General features: G+C 39.0%; 1 protein-coding gene across 1 annotated transcript in view; it reads right to left on the bottom strand.

The window, feature by feature from the left end:
* Positions 1–20,347, bottom strand: part of atrn (attractin) — a 135,717-nt gene that overhangs the window by 53,846 nt on the left and 61,524 nt on the right. Inside the window, exons 15-24 of the mRNA XM_022684934.2 lie at positions 20,153–20,334; positions 18,578–18,797; positions 18,259–18,444; positions 15,986–16,234; positions 14,322–14,459; positions 14,112–14,205; positions 12,117–12,169; positions 11,605–11,699; positions 8,892–8,970; positions 8,624–8,781 (exon numbers count right to left, since the gene is read on the bottom strand). Of these exons, the coding sequence (XP_022540655.2) occupies positions 8,624–8,781; positions 8,892–8,970; positions 11,605–11,699; positions 12,117–12,169; positions 14,112–14,205; positions 14,322–14,459; positions 15,986–16,234; positions 18,259–18,444; positions 18,578–18,797; positions 20,153–20,334 (1,454 nt within the window). The remainder of the gene's footprint in view (positions 1–8,623; positions 8,782–8,891; positions 8,971–11,604; positions 11,700–12,116; positions 12,170–14,111; positions 14,206–14,321; positions 14,460–15,985; positions 16,235–18,258; positions 18,445–18,577; positions 18,798–20,152; positions 20,335–20,347) is intronic.

Raw genomic sequence — 20,347 nt, 5'->3', positions numbered from 1 at the left:
AATAAACCACATGAGCACATTGTCTCCTCTGATTGGCCAGAGCTGTCAGGTGCAGGAGCAGTAAGGTAAATATAGCGAGAAGATTCTGTGTGCCAGCACATATAAACGTGCAGTTTAAAGCTGCTTTAACACAGAATGCTGAAACGCTGTGCTTTTACAGTGTTTTCAAAGGGACATGCAGCACAGACATACACATAGTAAACGTAGCGTGTATTAAACAGGCTGCGGTAATTAGCGTTATCTGGCTAATATATCATATTAAACTGTGCCTTATCAGCAGTTTAGCTCAAATAAAAGGAGCATATTTAATAATAGCTGGGTGGGATCAAGAGCGGATCACATTCTCACCACAAGCAAACTACTCCAAACAGTGGAACAAATAGTGCTGGTGTAAAAAATGCTTTAAGTTGTGTTGGAATTTAGCATTCCTCCATCAAGAGTGTCTGGCTAGATTTATCCATGCCAATAGACGAGCAACTCTGAGCAGAAATGACATCCATATTCAATGCAGGAGATCCCACACTAGCACCGGGAGGTTAATCAAATTACTTTGATGAATCAAATTACTATTAATGTTTTAATGAGATTTTTTAAATGGGATAATGAAGATTAAATATCTTTACATATAGAAGCTGCCAGAGAGAATCTCAGTACATAAGCTTGTGTTTCTGTCGGAAACCTGTAAAGAACTCTTTTATATGGCAGTGAATTATATACTAGTGCAAATCAAAAAATATATCATTTGTATATCATTGAAAAGTTAATGTATTTCAGTAATTCATTTCAAAATGTGAAACTTATATATTATAGAGATGTATTACACACAGAATGATCTATTCTAAGCGTTTATTTGTTTTATTGATGATGATTACGGCTCATCAGTATCTCAGAAAATTTGAATATTATATAAGACCAATTTGTTTTTTTCTCAGTGTGGGCATTGTGCGGAGTCCTGCTGGAAAATGAAATCCACATCTTCATAAAAGTTGTTTCCCTCTGCTGACAACTTATATGGAGATGCAGATTTCTTTTTCCAGCAGGACTTGGCACACTGCCCACACTGCCAAAAGTACCAATTGGTCTTATAATAATATAATATTCTAATTTTCTGAGACACTGATTTTTAGGGTTTCATTGGCTGTAAGCCATAATCATCATCAATAAAAGAAATAAATGCTTAAAATAGATCACTCTGTGTAATACATCTATATAATATATATGAGGTTCACATTTTGAACTGAATTACTGAAATAAAGTAACTTTTTAGTGATTTTCTTTTTTTTTGAGATGCACTAAAAGCAGAAACAATACACTACGGGCTATTATTCACAATATTTCAAGTACCGAAAGCTCATTATTCAACTCTGCTTAATTGCATAGTTTAAGATACATCACTTGGACATACCTGCACTTATAATAAGATTATATAATATGATATATAATATGATATATAATAACATTTTACTATATTAATTGGATGACAACATTTTTAACATTTTAAGCAATGAGCAAAATTCACTTCACTAAGATTTTATATCCTACTGCAAACTAGTCTTTTAAATCTAGCCTGATAAACGTGTGCATGGCCTCAGAAAAGCGGAGCAGCCGGCCAGGCCACAGGCATTTTGCAGGCATTTATAAATAAAAGGGTTTCACATCATGTTTAAGAACGCAGCATATGCCACTCGCATTCCCAAAAGATGTTTACTGTGAAAACTGCAATGTAAAAACTTCACGACAAGCCAGCTAGCTTGGCAGGGAAACGCGCCAGTCAGAACAAGGCTACACTTTGATGATTGTTTTCACAGCTAGAATAATGCAAGAACGACAAGCGACCAGCCAAAGCACATAAAAAAAAGAAAGAGAGAGAAAAATAGGGGCGAAATTCAAAGAAAGGGCCATTTAGTGAGCCAAATAATGAGAGGGTATGAGAACGAATAAAATCAGTGTGTCGCCGAGTTGCCAGAGCAGGAGGATAAAATTGGGACTGAAAAGCTTGGCTTAGCGCTCTCTCATCTAGTCCAACATTCTGGATCAAAATACGTCTGAAACGCTAAAGCAATGCTGTAGCTGTAACCCTGAGAAAGAGTCACCAGCCGCTCTCCCAAATATTTGGCTTCATTCCAAATAAGAAAAAAAAGTCAGATTCTGCTACCGGGAAATATAACTTGTGTAAATAATGGTAGCACAGTTCTGCCTCTGAGACTGGATAGACTCTTTTCCTGCTTGTTTATGTCACTAGCATGTGTGTTTAGCCTTGGCTACACTACTCCACTTTTAAACTTTAACTTATGAGTTATCTTAGGAGTACAGTATTTTTTATTTTTTTTTACACTATAAGCCACACTTGAAATCCTTTAATTATCCTTTAATGTACGAATTTTACCAGTCTAGCGCTAGCTTTTTGCCAGTTAGAGGTGAGTATTATCAGCCTGTAGCATGCTGCTAACCCCGGCTAGCACTGCGGGAGCAGCATTAGCATTAGCTGCTAACCGCGCTAAGCACTAGCTCTTTTGCCTGTTCAGAGGAGAGTATATCAGACTTTAGTCTGCAGGTTTACTGTGTTAAAACAAGCTATGTGGAACAAACCGCTAGCTAATATTGCCCTGGCTTACCAAAACACTCAGGGTTCCTCTGTTTTGTTTACTTAGCTTAGCTTTAATTCAGCGAGACCTTCTGAATAAGAAGGAAAACATGGCGACAACCCTGTTCCTTATTAGTTTCGCATAATGCGCCATATAATCCAGTGCTCCTTGTGCATAAAAACAGGCCAGAAAATAGACAACAGACAGAAGATAGTGCACCTTATAATATTATAGTGAAAAAATACAGTAAGTACCTCATACTTACTGGTTTTCTTTTTTTTATGATTTGAAGTGTGAATGGCCCAATCCCATTTATTATTTGTACCACTACCCCTTGTTTTGTCGAGTTTCATAGGGAAGTGTTAAAAAAAAAAAACCTTCCCCTTAAAAAATGGGATAACTTTTAAGAACCTGATATGTCGTCATTAAATGAATGAATGAATGAATAAATAAATAAATAAAGAAGACTGTAGGCAACCCTGCCAGTCCACTCTCAGTGATGGTGATCTAAAGTTACATATAATTTTTTCATATAAACTAGGACCCTTTTTTTTGTTATGGAATGTATTGATAGTTTGACACACCTTCATTCCACTAAAAACAAATTATTTGCATTATTTTTTTTCGTTTTTGTCATTGGTTTTATTTTTAACCCTTAACAGACAGGGATTTCTGTCAATTTTCTGTCTGACATTACACGCCGATATCTATAAGATAACATTACATAAAAAGTTAATGTTTGATAAATAACTTTTTTTTACGGAAAATCCTCATTGTAATTGTAATAGAAAATGTTTTATAAATTTAAATTAAATCTGCAACTGTCAAAATTTAATGGAAAAAAAAATCATAAAATTGTCTCTTTCCTGAACTTGTATTGATTTAAAATCAATATTTTCATGAACACATATAAAACACTTTATGTCGTCCTAACTTTTTGTTTTGTTACGGTTGTCTAGTTTTCAGGTCTAATTTTCAAACTAAAGAATTTGGGGTTCCTCTTTCAATGTAAGTCCATATCGTCACTGTCCAATGAAAAACACTTATCTCCAAAACACCAACTTTACAGGAGAGAAAAAAAAAATCTTGTAACCTTTCAATTGAAGTCAATGTAAAAAGAGTTTATTTCAGGTCATTTTGAAGAGTTTCTATTGGTCCGTTCATCAAGAAATTTTGCCACAGTGTAAGGGACAGTTTGTCTGTTCAAATTACCGTATTTTTCGGACTATAAGGCGCACCGTATTATAAGGCGCACGATGAGTGAACGGTCTATTTTTAGTGTTAGTCCATACACAAGGCGCACTGGATTATAAGGCGCACTAAACGAAACTTTATTTATATCAGTAACAATAACTCTGAGCAATAAATCCTTCACAATATCTGTGAAAAATAACAACATCTCTGAGCAATAAATCAACAAGCACAGCAAGTACGTATTACTCCGCAACGCTCCATAATATTATGTTGAAGCACAGCAAGTACGTATTACTCCGCGAGGTTCCTGACAACGGTAGCCGCAACGCTCCGACAGACCATAATATTATGTTGAAGCACAGCAAGTACGTATTACTCCGCGAGGCTACTGACAACGGTAGCCGCAACGCTCCGACAGACCATAATATTATGTTGAAGCACAGCAAGTAGGTATTACTCCGCGACGCTCCTGACAACGGTAGCCGCAACGCTCCGACAGACCATAATATTATGTTGAAGCACAGCAAGTACGTATTACTCCGCGACGCTCCTGACAACGGTAGCCGCAACGCTCCGACAGACCATAATATTATGTTGAAGCACAGCAAGTACGTATTACTCCGCGAGGCTCCTGACAACGGTAGCCGCAACGCTCCGACAGACCATAATATTATGTTGAAGCACAGCAAGTACCGCATTACTCCGCGAGGCTTCTGACTATAATAGCGTGTTGTGCCGAATTCGGTGAATAAAACGGTTTTAAAACAGAGATAAAGATTGGATAAGTTTCATTTCTGGATGAAGTGATTTCCAGCGCTGTTTGGATATAACTGTGGATTACAGGAGACTGGATTGATGGATTCTCTTTAGTCTGGACGCGTTTTGAAGGTAGGACCTGTGGCTGAGCGCGGGTGTGTGTTCGGGGGGTGGCGGCAGTGACCGGAGGTTACCCCAGGACAAAAGGAGAGCCTTTTATTACTGGAAAAATGCGCTCTGACGCAGCTCTAATTCATGAAACATACATCCTACAGTAAAAGCACAGTTCTGGAATCCGGAGAGCCAGACGGTTCGAATGGTGTATGACATGACCGCATTCGATGAAATATGGACGAACGATAAACGCAAATATGAGAGTTATGAATTATTAAAATCATAACCAAGGCATATTTCGCCCTAAATGTTTATTTTCTGAAAGGATATTCCGCTAAATAGGCTAAATAGCTCAAAAGCAGAGATTCTAAGCTTTAAAATGGTATATTGGATGTCTATATTGAACCTGTAACTGTTCATAACTATTCAGAAACACAGCCAGTTATGAAATATTAAATATTTCTGGCCCGCCGGTGGGCCAGCGCGTGTTAAGAGGTTAACTTTACTTAGAAGTGGGCGCTAAAAAGAAACAGTTTGTGCTATTACCCCAGAAAGGGTGGAAAGGAAAGTTTACCGGCACCTTGTTCTGGCCACGGAGCTACAGTGGAAACTAGCTACCCTGAACCACAGCCGAGAGGCAGTACGGCAGTCAAAGGTAACCGCGCGCTAGCCCAAGAGGGGGATCTTTTTCTGGCGTGGGTGAGGAATTCTGCACAACAGAGCGCCGTGTACCACATAAAAATCGAGGTCAGTAAACACAAGCAAAATCCATACACAAGGCGCACTGCATTATAAGGCGCAATGACGATTTTTGGGAAAAAATAAGTATTTTAAGTGCGCCTTATAGCCCGAAAAATACGGTATGTAATAAAATAAAAATCGACAAAAATTGAGATAAGTGTTTTCCATGGGACAGCGACGATATAGAGGTTAAGACCTGTTAAGGGGTTAGTTAAAAATGCATGTATAATGATGCTGATTTTTTGAGAATCGATACAGTATAGTAAAACATAATATATAATAATATATAATATCGAATTTTAACCCTGGCATTAGCGGACAACGTATCAGAAGATGAAAGAGACTGGCTAGGCTAAGAGAGAGAGAGAGAGAGATAGAAACAGAAAAAAGAGCCTTTCTTTCCTTTCCTTTTTTTAATCTCTCTCTCTCTGTTGCCCCCACCTCCTTCCTTTTCTCACGTGCACACACACACACAAAATGAGCACACGCTCACAAGCCGCTGGCCAAAAACTACACAGACGGCACAGAGCCTTTGACCACATGCAAAGAAAAGCAGAGCAGGAAACAGAAGGCTGGAATCTTGCTGCTGCAGACGGAGATGAAACCCTTCTTCCACGTTCAGATCTCACTGCCTGTGCCATCTCCTTTTTATCCTCTCGCCCCCTCTATTCCCCTCTCTTTCTCTCTCTGACTTTCTTTTCCTTTCTTTTCTCTTACAGTCACTTTCGCTCGCCCTCACAGAGCCATGTGTTTCAACTTAACATTCCATTTGACACTCCAGCTTCCTTCCGTGTTTTCTGAACACCTTTAGCTAAAAACACTGCTTTTGATTTATTTCCTAAGGTCCACATATAGAGCACACACACACACACACACACACACACTTAGTGGAGTAGCTTTCCATAAGCATACCCCCCTCACTCGCACCTCTAGACCCCCCAAGCCCACATCCCCTCCCCGCACCAACACCACCACCAATCCAACAACAGCTTCACTGTCCTCCAGCAGCTCAGCTTAGCACAGCAAAGCTCTGCTCACCTCCCCACTGACTCCTCACAGCCTCTTTCTCAAGCTCTCTCGCTCATCCGCACAACACACACTCTCCTCCTCCTGAGACCAGACGAGAAGCAGTCTCCAGACCTCCAGAACCTCAAGGCTTCAGCAGCCGAACAGCTGGACAGCCAGGAAAAGCAGCTGAAACGTTTAAACGCTCTGAAAGTTAGCTCCACTCAGCTCCACTCCGCCAGCTGAAACGAAAACGTGGCCTTTCGGTGGGTGGGCAGGCGACCAAACACACATCCTGACTTTACCCAGCCCCAGCTCCAGCCCCAGCCCCAGTCTCACTACGGCGGGGCTGCGCTGGCCTCCGAGAAGAAGGGGAGGAGAGGAGAAGGGAAAGGAAGAGAAGGAAGAGAAGGAGGGAGGGTAACCAAAGCACAGCTAAAATCACTTCCAGACCACACTACTGGCTGCACATCCTGGACAAGAGATGGAGGGAAAGAGACAGAAAGAGAAAACAAGAGAGAGAGTGAGATGGAGAGAGAGAGAGAGAGAGAGAGAGAGAGAGAGAGTTAGAAAATGTAATAAGATGAGCAACAAAGTAAGTGTGATTGACAGGTAGAGAGAGTGTGATCGAATGATTGGAAAGTTAAATGCGCGAGAGTCATTAGGTGAAAGTGAGAGCGAGTAAGTGAAAGAGTGAAGGCTAGACAGAAAAGGCAGCAAAAGAGTGAGTAAGTGAAAAAGTAAGTAGAAAGAGAGAGAGAGAGAGAAGAAAAGAGATCTGCACAATCAATGAATCAGTTATATTTAGGTAGAATTACAGATAAAACAGCAATATTTTAGAAAATTTGCCAAAATCTCAATTTTAATTATCAACCATTATTATTGAACTATTGTTCTTATTTATGGTATCTGTTATATCAATTATTGGTGTTTTTTTTATTGTGGCTGTCGTGTGCTGTTTACTGGTATTTCTATTGTTATGATGCTTTGGCAAAACGGTACTGATTACAGTCCTACTTTTAATCTTGACAAAGTAAAAGAATAAAAAAAGAGAATGGAAGTCTAAAAGAAAGGAAGAGGAATAGAGTGAGTGAACAAGAGAATTGGAGAGAAAGAGAAAGAGCAAATGAGAGAGACAGGGAGAAAGGGAAGAAGAGCTCAAGACAGAAAAATGATGAGAGAGAGAGAATAAGACAAAAAATTTTTTAAAAAGGCAAAGCGGGAAAGACAGAAAAAGAGACAGAAACAACGCGAGCGAGAGCATGAGAAAAAGAGGAAAAGGAGGTGAGACAGTGTTCTACAAGCAACTCAGAGACAGAGAAAATGAGACAGAAAGAAAGGGAGATTGAGAGAAATAGTAGAATGAGTGAGAGCAAGAAAATGGGAGAGAAAGAAAGTATGAGAAACACATTGGGATTGAAAAAGAGATTGAGACCAAGATAAATGATGAGAGAGAATTTAACTGATAAGTGATGATAACTAAATGAGAAAAAGGCAGCAAGAGAGAGACACAAAAACAGAAAGAATGCAAGTGAGAGTGTGAGAATGAGAGAGAAAGGATGAGACAACATTCTACAGAACAACCAAAAGGAAACTGAGAAAGGGTGATGAAAAAACAGACATGTAGTGAGTTTCTAAAATTCTTCCAACAACACAGTGCATTCATACCTAAATGAATCTTGACAAAGGGAGAGGGAAAAAAAAAACAACGTGAGTCATAAAGAAAGAAAGAAAGAAAGAAAGAAAGAAAGAAAGAAAGAGAGTGAGAGCAATAAAATTGGAAAAGAAAAGCAAGAGAAAGACAGAAAAAAAGAGAAATGGAGAGGAAGAGAGACAGGGAGGTTGAGAAAAGAGACTGAGACCAAAAGAAAGGATGGGAGACAGAACATAGAGGAAAAAAATAGTTCTAAAGAGCAACTGACAGAGAGAATGAGAGAGAGAATGAAAGAGAGAGGGAGATTGAGAAAGAAAGAGAGAAAGACATGTAGACCTACAGAAGAAAACTAGGTGTATTAATACCTAAAGGAGGATTCTCCTTGTATTGTATTAAAATGTGTGTGGAATTCATTATTACAGCTCATACCTGTGTCTTTTTAGCAGTGCTGATAGCCCACAAGACCCAGAGACCCACACACACTTACAGTATGCATCAGTGTAGTCACTTGTGTGACTAGATCAGACACAACCCCAGCTCATGAATAGCTACATATGAATTTGACAAAACGTACCTGTATTTTAATTGGCCAGGTGAAGTTGCTGACATAAACGAAGAAGGTGATGTTGACGTTGCTGCGGAAGTCAAACTTCTCATTGGAGAAACTGTCCTTAAACTCTTTTATGTTGCTGCAGGACACAATTGGAATCTCTTCTCCAGACTGAGTACCGGCTAAGAACGAGAATAAAGAGAAAAAGAAAGAACTATAAGAATTAAAATAATTACATTTAAATTACATTTAAAACATATTCTACAGATTCTATAAATGCAGGATCTCATACCAGCAAAGCTGGTGGCCCAGGTGATGTTGAGGTTAAAGTTCTTGGAGGCGTTAATGATCATGTCCAGGTCTCGATTTTGCTGAAAAGGAAGAGAGAAACATATAATAGACAATAGAAAAAAGATAAGAGAAAAAGGAATAAAAAATTAAAAGAAAAAAAAAACTACTCTTGAATTCATGTTCTGCTTTTAAGGGCTGTAATTAGTTTTGTGAGCTATCAGATGTAGAGAGTGCTGGTGGATAACGAAGGGTTCTCAAGAGTTAACTGCACACTGCATCATTACATTACATTATAACATCAAACACTCTACTGAGAGACTAGAAGTCTAAACATGAACAATAAAAGTAATGTGTTTTCATTAACTATGGTCATAAAAATAAGCTACACTTACACCAATATAACCCCACTCATGAGGTTCTAAATACTGGTGACTCCTGATGCTCATGAACGGGCATTCTCTAATAAAGTCGCGACACTTTAACAGTCAGCTAGTTTTCTACATGAGTAGGTAAAGGAGTGACATCTGCCTGAAAATCCTCACTATCTGTGGTGAAAAAAAACACTCCACTATGCCATTGGTCCTCGTTGTGCCTCCAAAACAGCTCCAACACACTACAACAACTCTGAACAGCAGATGACATGGCTCTCCAAACCATCACTGATCATCAATTAATTTTGCATTTAATTTGGAAATCAAGGGATCAGAGTCTGGAGAAAGAGTGGAAAGACACACAGTCCAAACTGCTTGAGGTCTAGAGTTACGTTTCTACAATCAGTGATGGTATGGTGAGCCAGGTCATTTGCTGGTGTTGGTCCACTGTGTTTTATCAAGTAAAAAGTCAGTGCATGCTTTCATTGTCCAGCAGGACTTGGCATACTGCCAACACTACCAAAAGTACCAGTTGGATATCTCATTTTGTGTGTGTGTGACAGACAGAACGAATTGGTAAGAGAGAGTCTTCAGCACAGTGACTGTGTGTGTTGACAGTTTGGAGGAAAATGAAACATGGATAAAAGAAGTAGATGGCTCGATAGGTAGCTTGCAGCATTAGTGTCCATGCAAGCATACCTGATAGCTCTGGAAAAAGCTTTCAGAGATTTCAGACCTCAAATAATGCAAAGAAAACAAGTTCATACTCACACAGTTTTAAGAGTTCAGAAATCAATATTTGGTGGAGTAACCCTGTTACTCACAATTTCATGTATCTTGGCATGTTATCCTCCACCAGTCTTACACACTGCTTTTGGATAACTTTATGCCTGCACTCCTGGTGCAAAAATTCAAGCAGTTCAGCTTGGTTTAATGGCTTGTGATCATCCATCTTCCTCTTAAATATACTCTAGAGGTTTTCAATTTGATTTTTAAGTGGTCCCCCCCCCCCCCCCCCATGTCGGCTTTCCTAGCCTACCAGCCACCAGCACTCGAGCTACTGTGTGAGACTTTCAGGATTTTGTTGGTTCTGATTGTTGTTTCATATCAATGCAATAAAGGAGTCCACTAAGGAAAAAAAATGTGGTGAATAAAATGAGTTGGAGGCAATGCAGTGAACTAACGAGTCTACAATGCACACTGCATCCTCTTGACCTCTAGGTTAATTATTTCATCTATTAATCATAATGGAGAAACTTAAGGGATTTGTTGAGTTCCACAGGGTTCTATTGTGAAACAGATGTTAATAATTAGATCAGTAGTACTTCAGTTATGAGAGATGAGAGAACTAAATTACAATCATTAATATTTTATGTATCCAAATTTGGTGTACCACTACGGGATGTTTCATGTATCACCAGTGGTACATATGCCACACTTTAAGATCCACTGTGCTAGCTCATTAAGGAAATACATATTCATTCATGTAATATTTTTCTTTACATTTTCTCTAGAAACATATAAAATGGAAAATGGGGAAAAATCACTATACAAATACAGGACATCAAAAAAACTACAGTTTTTTCACACCATAAGGCGCACCGGATTAAAAGGCTCATTTTAAGAGAGACTATAAGGAACTTCTAATTCAGCAGGTCTTGCCGCTGGGTGGTGGGAGTGGGGGTAGCTAACTAAGTTAAGTAAAGCTAAGATAAGTAAGCAAAACTGCACTAGAAAAAGACTTTCTTTTGAAGTAAAATGAGCGCTGGATGTTAATCTACACTGATTTCTCTCCTGAAAACTATTTATTTGGGTGAGTAAAGCACTTCTGTTTATTTACAGTAAGCTTAGTTTTCCAAATTTCTCCAGCACTAAGGCTGGATCATTAGCATTAGCGGCTAACCGTTAGTGGCTAATGCCGCCCGACAGCACTACACTAAGGAACCCTGGGTGCTCCGGTAATTCGGGGTTCGTTTCACTTAGCTTGTTGTAACACTGTGAAAGGTTATGCTACAGTCCAATATACTCACCTCTGAACAGCTAAAGAGCTAGCATGATTAGCGGGTAATGCTAACGTTGCTACAGCAGTGCTAGCCAGGAGGAGCAGGCTACAGGCTAATAATACTTACCTCTGAACGGGGAAATAGCGGTTAGCGACTAATGCTAATGTTACTCCAGAGCTAAACTGAAACTCCTGTATAACGCTGTACTTCAGCGGAGTGGCTTTACTGCTCTTTACAACCTGACTGCTAAATTCACACATAACTTGCACTGAATTATTAGGCACACTCACGATTTTTGGGAAAACGAGAGTATTTTAAGTGCACCTTATAGAAAGCTTACCTCGTCTGGCGTGGCTACAAAGTTGATGGCGGTGTAGTAGCGGTCATCCTCCTGGGACAGACTGAAGGTGAACTGATAGTCTATCAGCAGTGTGTCTGTGTGAGTTAGAAAGAGAGAGAAACATTGCTGTAAGAGATTTACAGTTACTCACTGATGGGGGTCATGTTGGGCTCAGGTCAAGTTGAAGACTTTTAGATGCCTATTTGGAGGTAATTACATTTACATGATGTCCTGGAGTAATTTCTCTTTCACAGGTGCTTTTGTGTGATTTTACGTCCACACAGAACGGTCATATCTGTGCTTTTTTTGTCCCTCCTCCTCTGAGAAAATTACAGGCTGAATTACCCGCTATTTTTCTCTGAAGTTGGTCTGAGACCATTTCACTGCAAAAGGCATTTGAGGCTATGACGGACAGTTTATTAAAATGACTAAAAGTGTCAAGTGCTTTGTGATGAGCCGACAGCTCTCCATCAGCCTCGTTTGTGTGATTACTCTTTTAGTGCAACACTCACAATAACAGGTTCCTCTCAGAGGGTTGCCCTGGTAACGATTCTCTACTTCACACCTGAGAAAAAAAAGAGAGCGAGAGAGAGAGAGAGAGAAAGAAAGAGAGGGAGAAAGAAAAAGAAAATATATATATACAGTATACACGTGTCAGAAAAAAATAAGTAACATCTTAGGTAACAGAATACAATTACCAACAAAGCTCATCCATATAAAGACAAAATAACACCCCAAACATTAACATCACAGATAAAGTGTGAATATCATTTCTTCTACACAAGCAATCCCAACAATAATCCAGGTATGTTATAAAAACAAAATAAGAGTTTTTAAATTGGTATTCTCAGAAAAATGCCCCATTTTCTGTCAGGGTAAACCTGCACTGAACCTGCAGCAGCCCTGTTATTTCAGCTGTCATTACAATTTGAGTGTTTCTGTATAATACGTCCGCTCGGTTGCTGTTTCATTACTGAGGTCAGGTCAAACATCTCTTTGCTGTGAGTCGAGTTAAGCATAGCAAGAAATGTACAACATACAAGAGCATTTTTAAAGGCTAATAAAACTGTTGTTGATTATGACAGTATTAAAGCAGTAAATATAATTTTTAAACATGTGATCTTAAATCAGAATTACATATTCAGCTATATATTAGGCCAGTCAATGTGTGATTCAAATATGTCAAATATGTGATTTAATTGAAAATAATTTCCCCACCAAGTTTGAACTCAACTTCTGCTGTAATCTGCCCCATCCCCGTCCAACACATGTTTTTTTTTCTGGAGCACTGAGAAAGTGATCTGATCTGGTCTGGATCCGACCCAGCTATCAGATATACTTCTTTTTAATTAAGCTAAACTGCTGATAAAGCGCTGTTTAATCTGATACACATATTATCCAGATCATGTACTGCAATGAACAAACGTGGTCTCTGCTGCTCCATGCTGTTTACACAGAGCGTGGTATGTGCAGTGTTCACTGCTTAGAGCCGTGCAGACTTCTACATTGAACGTCCCATTGAAAACAATGTTTAAAAGCGCTGTGGCAAATTTTCAGCGTTCTGTGTTAAAGCAGCTTCACACTGTACAGAGATACACGCTGGAACACAGAATCTTCTGATATATATATATATATTTTTGCTCCAAGCCAATCAGAGTTGACATTGTGCTTGTGTCATTTATTTATGCGCATTTTGATGCATTTAGTTTTGTGCCTACCCATCAAATGTTCTGGCCTATAGATACTCAGCAAATTAATTTCTAGTTCAGGAATCCTTACAACCAAGCTGAGATGTTTACAATAAAATAAAAAAAAGGGTTCCTCAATCCAATTCATCATGAATTCTTTATTTTAGCTCCCCATATTGGCTTTATATCCCCTCAAACATACACGTTTATACTAGTATTTTAAATGACACCACTAATTTAAATATAATTACATTTTACATTTCTTACAATTATTATTCTTTTATTTACATTTAAATATCAACTACAGAAACTTGCGGTTTAAAAAACAAAGGCAATTAATCGCAGTTATACCACAGAATATTGATGTAATTAATTAGATTTTAAAAAATATATTCAATTTATTTGACACCACTTCTAAAAAGTTAATTAGATACAAAGTTATGTGATGAATCAGGTTAATCTAATTCTAGCCAATCTACTTCTTTAAAGAAAGGAGCTACCATAACTTAGTCATGGGAGTGATTTCTTATACAGGGATTAAGCCCTGTCTCTTGTTCAGGAGTATATTTTTTTCTTTATGTAAATTAACTCTATTCAGAATGCTGTGTAGAGTTCAGGACTAAGCTTAATGTCTGCCTGGGAATCCAGCCCAGCCAATTGGAAGCTAGTAGCAATTATTTAGCACAAGATGCTGTTTGTGGCCGTTTATTCATTGTTAGCAATGTTATCACCATTGATGAAGTTGTTCCATTAATGTAGCACAGTTGTTTTATCAGTATGCAGAATGTGTGTGTGTGTGTGTGTGTGTAGTGTACTCACAGATTGCAGCGGTCTCCTTTGATGCCCTTGGTGGTGCAGAAGCACTTGCCGTTGTTTGAGTTGCACATGCTGGCGTGACCGTTACACTTACAGGCTGAAAAAGACACACAGACACACGCAGTGTAATTCATACTGTGCAAACAGCCTCCGCTGCAGTCACACTCACAGCGGGGTCACAGTCACATCACTGACCCCTCCCTTCACACTTACGCTGACAGCTGCCCCCGTTTGTGGGGTCACCATAGTAACCAGATATGCAGTTCTCGCAGTGTCTGCCAGTGGTGAGATCTTCACATCTCTCGCAGACGCTCTCGTTCACACATGCGCTGTGGCCATTACACTGACACGCTGCAGCAGAGACAGAGACAGAGAGAGAGAGAGAGGAGTAGAAAAATCAATTAAGGAGTGAAGTATTTCATATGAAGGAGAGGTGTCACGCTGGGTTTACATTACTGTGAATGAAATCACCTCTCTCACCAGCTGCTCGATTTGGAGACGTGTCTCTAAAGGTGAAGTAAGTTCAGCTATGCAGGTTAGAAGTGTAACAGAGGTCAAGTATAGTTCTGAACTGTACGGAGACCGGAATTAAAAAAAAAAAAAAGTATCGCAGATACGACTTTGCAGTTCTTGCATACTTTTCCTAAATTTGAATTAGCGATTTCGCAGTTCGTTCTCCTGCTTTACATTACATTACATTACATTACATTTGGCAGACGCTTTTGTCCAAAGCGACTTACAATAGTCAAGTACAATGTAAAATAAGTTTAAAGGTAAAAACAACTTTGGATAGGGATAAGAGGAGGACAAAGGGAATAATAGGATAGAGGAGTGAAGGAGGGGAAGAAGGAAATGGGGTTAGAAGTAGTTAGTGTGTTAGAGGTGTTATGAGAGTAAGTGCTCTTTGAAGAGCTCTGTCTTCAGGAGTTTCTTAAAGATAGCGAGAGATTCTCCTGATCTGGTAGTGGAAGGTAGTTTGTTCCACCATTGGGGAACTCTGTATGAGAACAGTCTGGATTGCTTTGTGTGAATGTTTGGCTTTACTTTATATTTTTCAAACTATTAGACGCTTTTTATATAAGATGCACTTTTAATAAACATCTATTTTCTGGTTTATTTTTTTATACATAAAGAGCACTGGATTATAAGGCGCATTATGTGACACCAGTAAGGAACAGGGGTATCACCATGTTTCCCTTCTAATTCTGCAGGTCTTGCCGCTGGGTGGCAAGAGCTAAGCTAAGCTAAGCTAAGTAAACAAAACTGTAATTCTTAACAAAATTCTTTTTTAATGCTAATACTGCTCCAGTCTCTGTGCTGGAAAAATAAACTGAAACTTCTTTATATCGCTGTACTTCAGAAAAGCTGTACTTTACTGCTGCTTACATCTTTACTGGTAGAATTCATACATAAGACATACATGATTTTAAGGTGTACTGAAGAGTTTTGGGAAAGTTAAAGGATTTAAAGTGTATCATATAGGGCAAAAAATACGGTAAATAATTTGAGAAGCATTTGTATGTACATGACGATGTATATGAGACCTAGCAGACATAAGTATCTGATTACTTTTGATGCGCAGACAATTCCATGTGCACCAAGTATGTGAAAGTTATTATACTATTGTGATGTCAGTGTTATGAAAAGCTGTGCTTTGCTCATCCACACAAAAATACTAAAAAACTCCACTATAAAAAGCACATTCAAACACCTCTGTGTTCAGGCCCTTAAAATACCATGTTCATGTGGACAGGAGACCAAAACCCAGAATACTACTACAATAAATAAACTACATCTGTATACTCATAAACCATAGGCCATAGTATGAAAGCTGTAAGAGCAGACAGAGCTTCAGATGAATGTATGAATAAATGTACCTGGGCACTGGATGAAGGACCAGTTGTACTTGTTATCCTGTGGGCACAGGCTAACATTCAGCAGGGGCTGAGGGGCCGGTATGAAAGAGGGTCTCGAGGATGAGGGAGCGTGTAAGACGGTCTGGATTGGTCCGCGGTACGAGCCCTCCATACACTGACCCTTTCCCGTATTGCTGGGGTCGGTACACCACCCGCAGCCAGGCTGATCCAGGCACTGTGAACACGTCCTATAACCAGAGCAGTTCTCCGCTGTGGACAGAGGTTCAATATATATACACACACATCAAGATCACATTTAAAACAACACTATAACCATACATTAAAAATAATAACCACGGTCTTAACAAAAAAAATATATATATATGTAGGAGTGTAATGATCTTATGAGACGAGATGAGATTTTAACAATATATATATATATATATTTTTTCTCAGAGTTGAATATATGACTTAAACTCACAAAATGCAAAACTGAAGGTGAATTTTTAAATATTTTGTAAGTAATCATCTTCTAATTATGGCAATTAAGTAAAAAACAGAACAGTATCATAAGCAATAAAAACAGAACAGTATCATAAGCAATAAAAAACAGAACAGTGTGCAAGTTAGGGCTTCACAATATTGGAATAAATTGACATTGCATTGTTTTTTGTTGTTTTTTTCTGCAATATATATTGCAATATTAATCAATGCAAGACCCGTGACAGAGATCCAGACCGCCAGAGAGCTGAGTCAGCGCTTTTAGAGAAAACAGCAAAACAATAATAATCAAGCATTTAAATAGCTTAAACGATATATCACGCAGCCCTAGTGCAAGTAATGTAGCTGTTTTTAATCATGAACCCAATAACTTCACTCCTGTATGATCTTACATCAGTCTGCTCAGACCTTCAAACCAGCTCTCCTAGTGAGTGAGGGTTCTGTCTTAAACTGGCAACCCTCCTGAGGGCTCTTATACAGACCTGGAAACCTATGACTGAATCTTGGTAATCATGTAATGGCTACAGCCCTGCATATGTTCTCTATGTTTCTTTTCTTATAGGGGAGGGGAGTGGAGTGGAGCAGCGCCTCTCACATTCCTTTTTTTAACCAATAATTCTGATTGGTCCAAAAATAAAATACTACATCAAAAGACCACTGAAGTCGTGCGTCATTCTGTAGCCCTCATACGGCTTCCATGTCTAAGTGTTTTTTCCCTATGACAAAAATGAATAGGGTTTTTAAAAACCTCTGAATTGCGAGATCGTTTAAGAGTCGTAATGAGAAAAATGCTAAATGCTACAGCGGAGTGAAGTGACCTCACAGCCCAGCTGCAGAGGTCAGCCGGGGACTATTTTTGGCGCAACACCAGCGAACTCCGGCCATAACTATACAACGTATTAAAAACACAGCTGATCCAACTAATGAACTAACTGCCCTTACTGAGGACAGCTGAGAGTGTCACAGCATAAAATCACTAAAACAGGTCAGTCATACTCCAGAACTAGCTGTAACACGTTTTACCCTCTTTATTATGCAGTGAAATAAATTGGTGTTTCTGGTTCGTTGCCACCTCAGTGAGGGCAGGTAGTTAGTTGATTAGTCAGTTGTTAGTTGATTTTTTGGGCCAGGTGTTGTAATTAGTATAAACTGATGACCGTGTTCTGAACATATTTATTTACCACAGAATGTGACAGAGGCCAGTTTTTGAAAAGCCCATTCAAATTCCCCAATCACATAAACCGCTTACACACGAAACCCCAAATATGGGCATAAACAACATGGCGCCGACTACAAAATGACGACACGAACTCAGTGGTCTATAGTCTGGAGGAACTGGCATGAGCTGTTGTGCTGTATTTAGGACAGGAGGGGATTCAAACAAAAGAGCTAACTTTTTGCGTGACAATGTATGCATCACAGGGGTTGCACAGTATATACACAATACATATAATATTTATATTTTAAGTAAAGAAGAAGTTAACTTTTTATGCTATCAGAATACTGGGATCTAATAACACTGAGTTTAACACTGCTCTGCTACCTATCTTTACATGTACAGCTAATAATTAAAAATTGATACTGTGTTTTTACATACAATATATATATATATATATATATATATATATATATATTTTTTTTTTTTTTTATATACTGATATTTTGTTACACCCTTAATGAGATCAAGTGTGTTGCATGCAGTATTTTTTTTCAGGGTATTTATTAGGCAACATTAATTCACATAAACTTTAACAACTGTAGGTTGTAGATATAGATTTTGTAACATAAACATACGTGGGCAGCTGTTCATGGTGTACCACTCCATGCACTGGCCAAATGGGAAGGAGGCGACGTAGGCATTGGAGTCGACACACTGCCGCATGTTACTGCACCACATACACTCTGAGCCCCCACTCGTACACTCGCTGCAGGAGGAGCGCAGGGCACATGGCGTGCGACACTGCTTCACACTGTGATTGGCTACAGAGAAAGCCAGGGAAAGAGACACACATAAAAAATAAAAGTTAATTATTTTTTTCCGCTATGACTGTGCATGTCCATCCACTGTGGTCTTAGCAATGAGCTTATTGGTGGTTCTCTTCCTCAGGGTTACCTGATCGTTCACACAGGCTGCCGTTGAAGGAGTTGATGCAGGCTGCAGCCTTCAGCCCACCGGCGCTGGGCTCAGCCAGGTATCCACAAAATCCAGCGTCACTGGGTTCCCCTGGTAACCACTGCAGAGTGGTGTTGGTGAAGGGGGACATGTCCTCCCAGCACCAGTACGACACGTTCACCTTCCTCAAGCCCACCCACGGAGTCACCACTGACTTGGACTAAAAACACACAAAGTAAAATTAAAATAGGGCTGTGAAATAAGCTCATTTTAAAACCTCAAAACTGTTACATAACAGTTCCAATTATACAATTATACAAAACAGCTCCCTCATAGTCACTTGCTCAGTATTTAGACACACACTCCTAACTAGTGTAAGCTTTCAATGCTAAATACAATGACTACTTGGTGACTATATGGAAGCAAGGCTAAAATATTAAATAAGCTAAAAGCTAGAGCTGCACTGATCCGATACTCGGTGTTAGTATTATTTATAAACTGGCCGAAATCACTGAACTGAATATCAAAGACTTTAAAAGAAAAAAAAAAAGGTATAAAATATTATCATCATAAGAGAAAATGTTTTAATAATGATATGACTTAATAAACTCATTTACGATTGATTAATATACAATATTTGAAGCATCTGCCACAAAAGGAGGTTCTTTACAGGGTACATAACATCAATTTTTTTTCTTTTTAGACAGGCATCCATTGTGGGTGTTTTCTGCACTTTGTCTTTCTTGCTTTTATATTATTTACATCAAAATTAAAACTTATACTGCATCCAGCCTACAAGAAGCACCAGTCAACACATACTAGATGCACCTTAATTTCAGCGTTTTCATTATTTTATCATTTTCTGCATTGTAGATTAATACTAAAGTCATTCAAACTTTGAGGAAAAAACATACGGAATTATTTATTAAACAAAAAAAAAGTGTTAAACAAACTATGTTAAAAAAATATGTTTTGTATATATTTTAGATTCTCCAAAGTAGGCACCTGTTGCTTAGATGACAGTTTTGCACATCTTGGCTGGATTTTCTCAGTCAGCACTATGAGGTAGAGTCACCCGGAATTTTAGCTTCCATTTAACGGCAGCGCTGAACTGCGCTGAACTCCAAGAGTAAGCGGGTAATGCTAATGCTGCTCCAGCAGTGAAAGCTAGGGTTAGCAGCAGGCCACAGGCCGATAATATTCATCTTGGAACGGCTAGCGCTAAGAGCTAGCACTTAGCATGGTTAGCACGGCTAATGCTAATACTGCTTCAGTCTCAGTGCTGGAGAACTAAACTAAAACTACTCTTTACAACCTGACTTGCAAAATTCATACATAAGGCGCATTGACAATTTTAGGGAAAATTAGAGGATTTTAGGTTTCCCTTATAGTGTGAAAAATATGCTATAGAAATATGCATCCTATTGCAGCATTACAGTTGCAGCATTAAGTACATATCACTCAGCCCCCCTTAAAAAAAAAAGTTTAAAGAAGTTTAAAGAAATGGTTGTATGTGTATGTGTGTGTGTGTGTGTGTGTGTACAGGTGTGTATGTGTGTGTGGTGCCTAACCCACCTGTGCAGCTCTGTTCTGCAGCTCTTTGAGGACGAACTGAACCTTCTTCTGAGTGGTGAGCGAGGCGAGCACAGCATTGTGACTGCGGCAGGCCAGTTTAGCATTGTCATAGGAATCCTTTGCTGTTATCAGCTTCAGACACGAATTCCCCACCAGGTGCCAGCTCTCTCCACAGATATTCTCTAAACACACACA

The sequence above is a fragment of the Astyanax mexicanus genome, chromosome 7, assembly GCF_023375975.1.
Source record: "Astyanax mexicanus isolate ESR-SI-001 chromosome 7, AstMex3_surface, whole genome shotgun sequence".
NCBI lineage: Eukaryota > Metazoa > Chordata > Actinopteri > Characiformes > Acestrorhamphidae > Astyanax > Astyanax mexicanus.
Note: the sequence above shows the minus strand (reverse complement) of the source record. Positions and strands in the feature narration are given on the sequence as shown.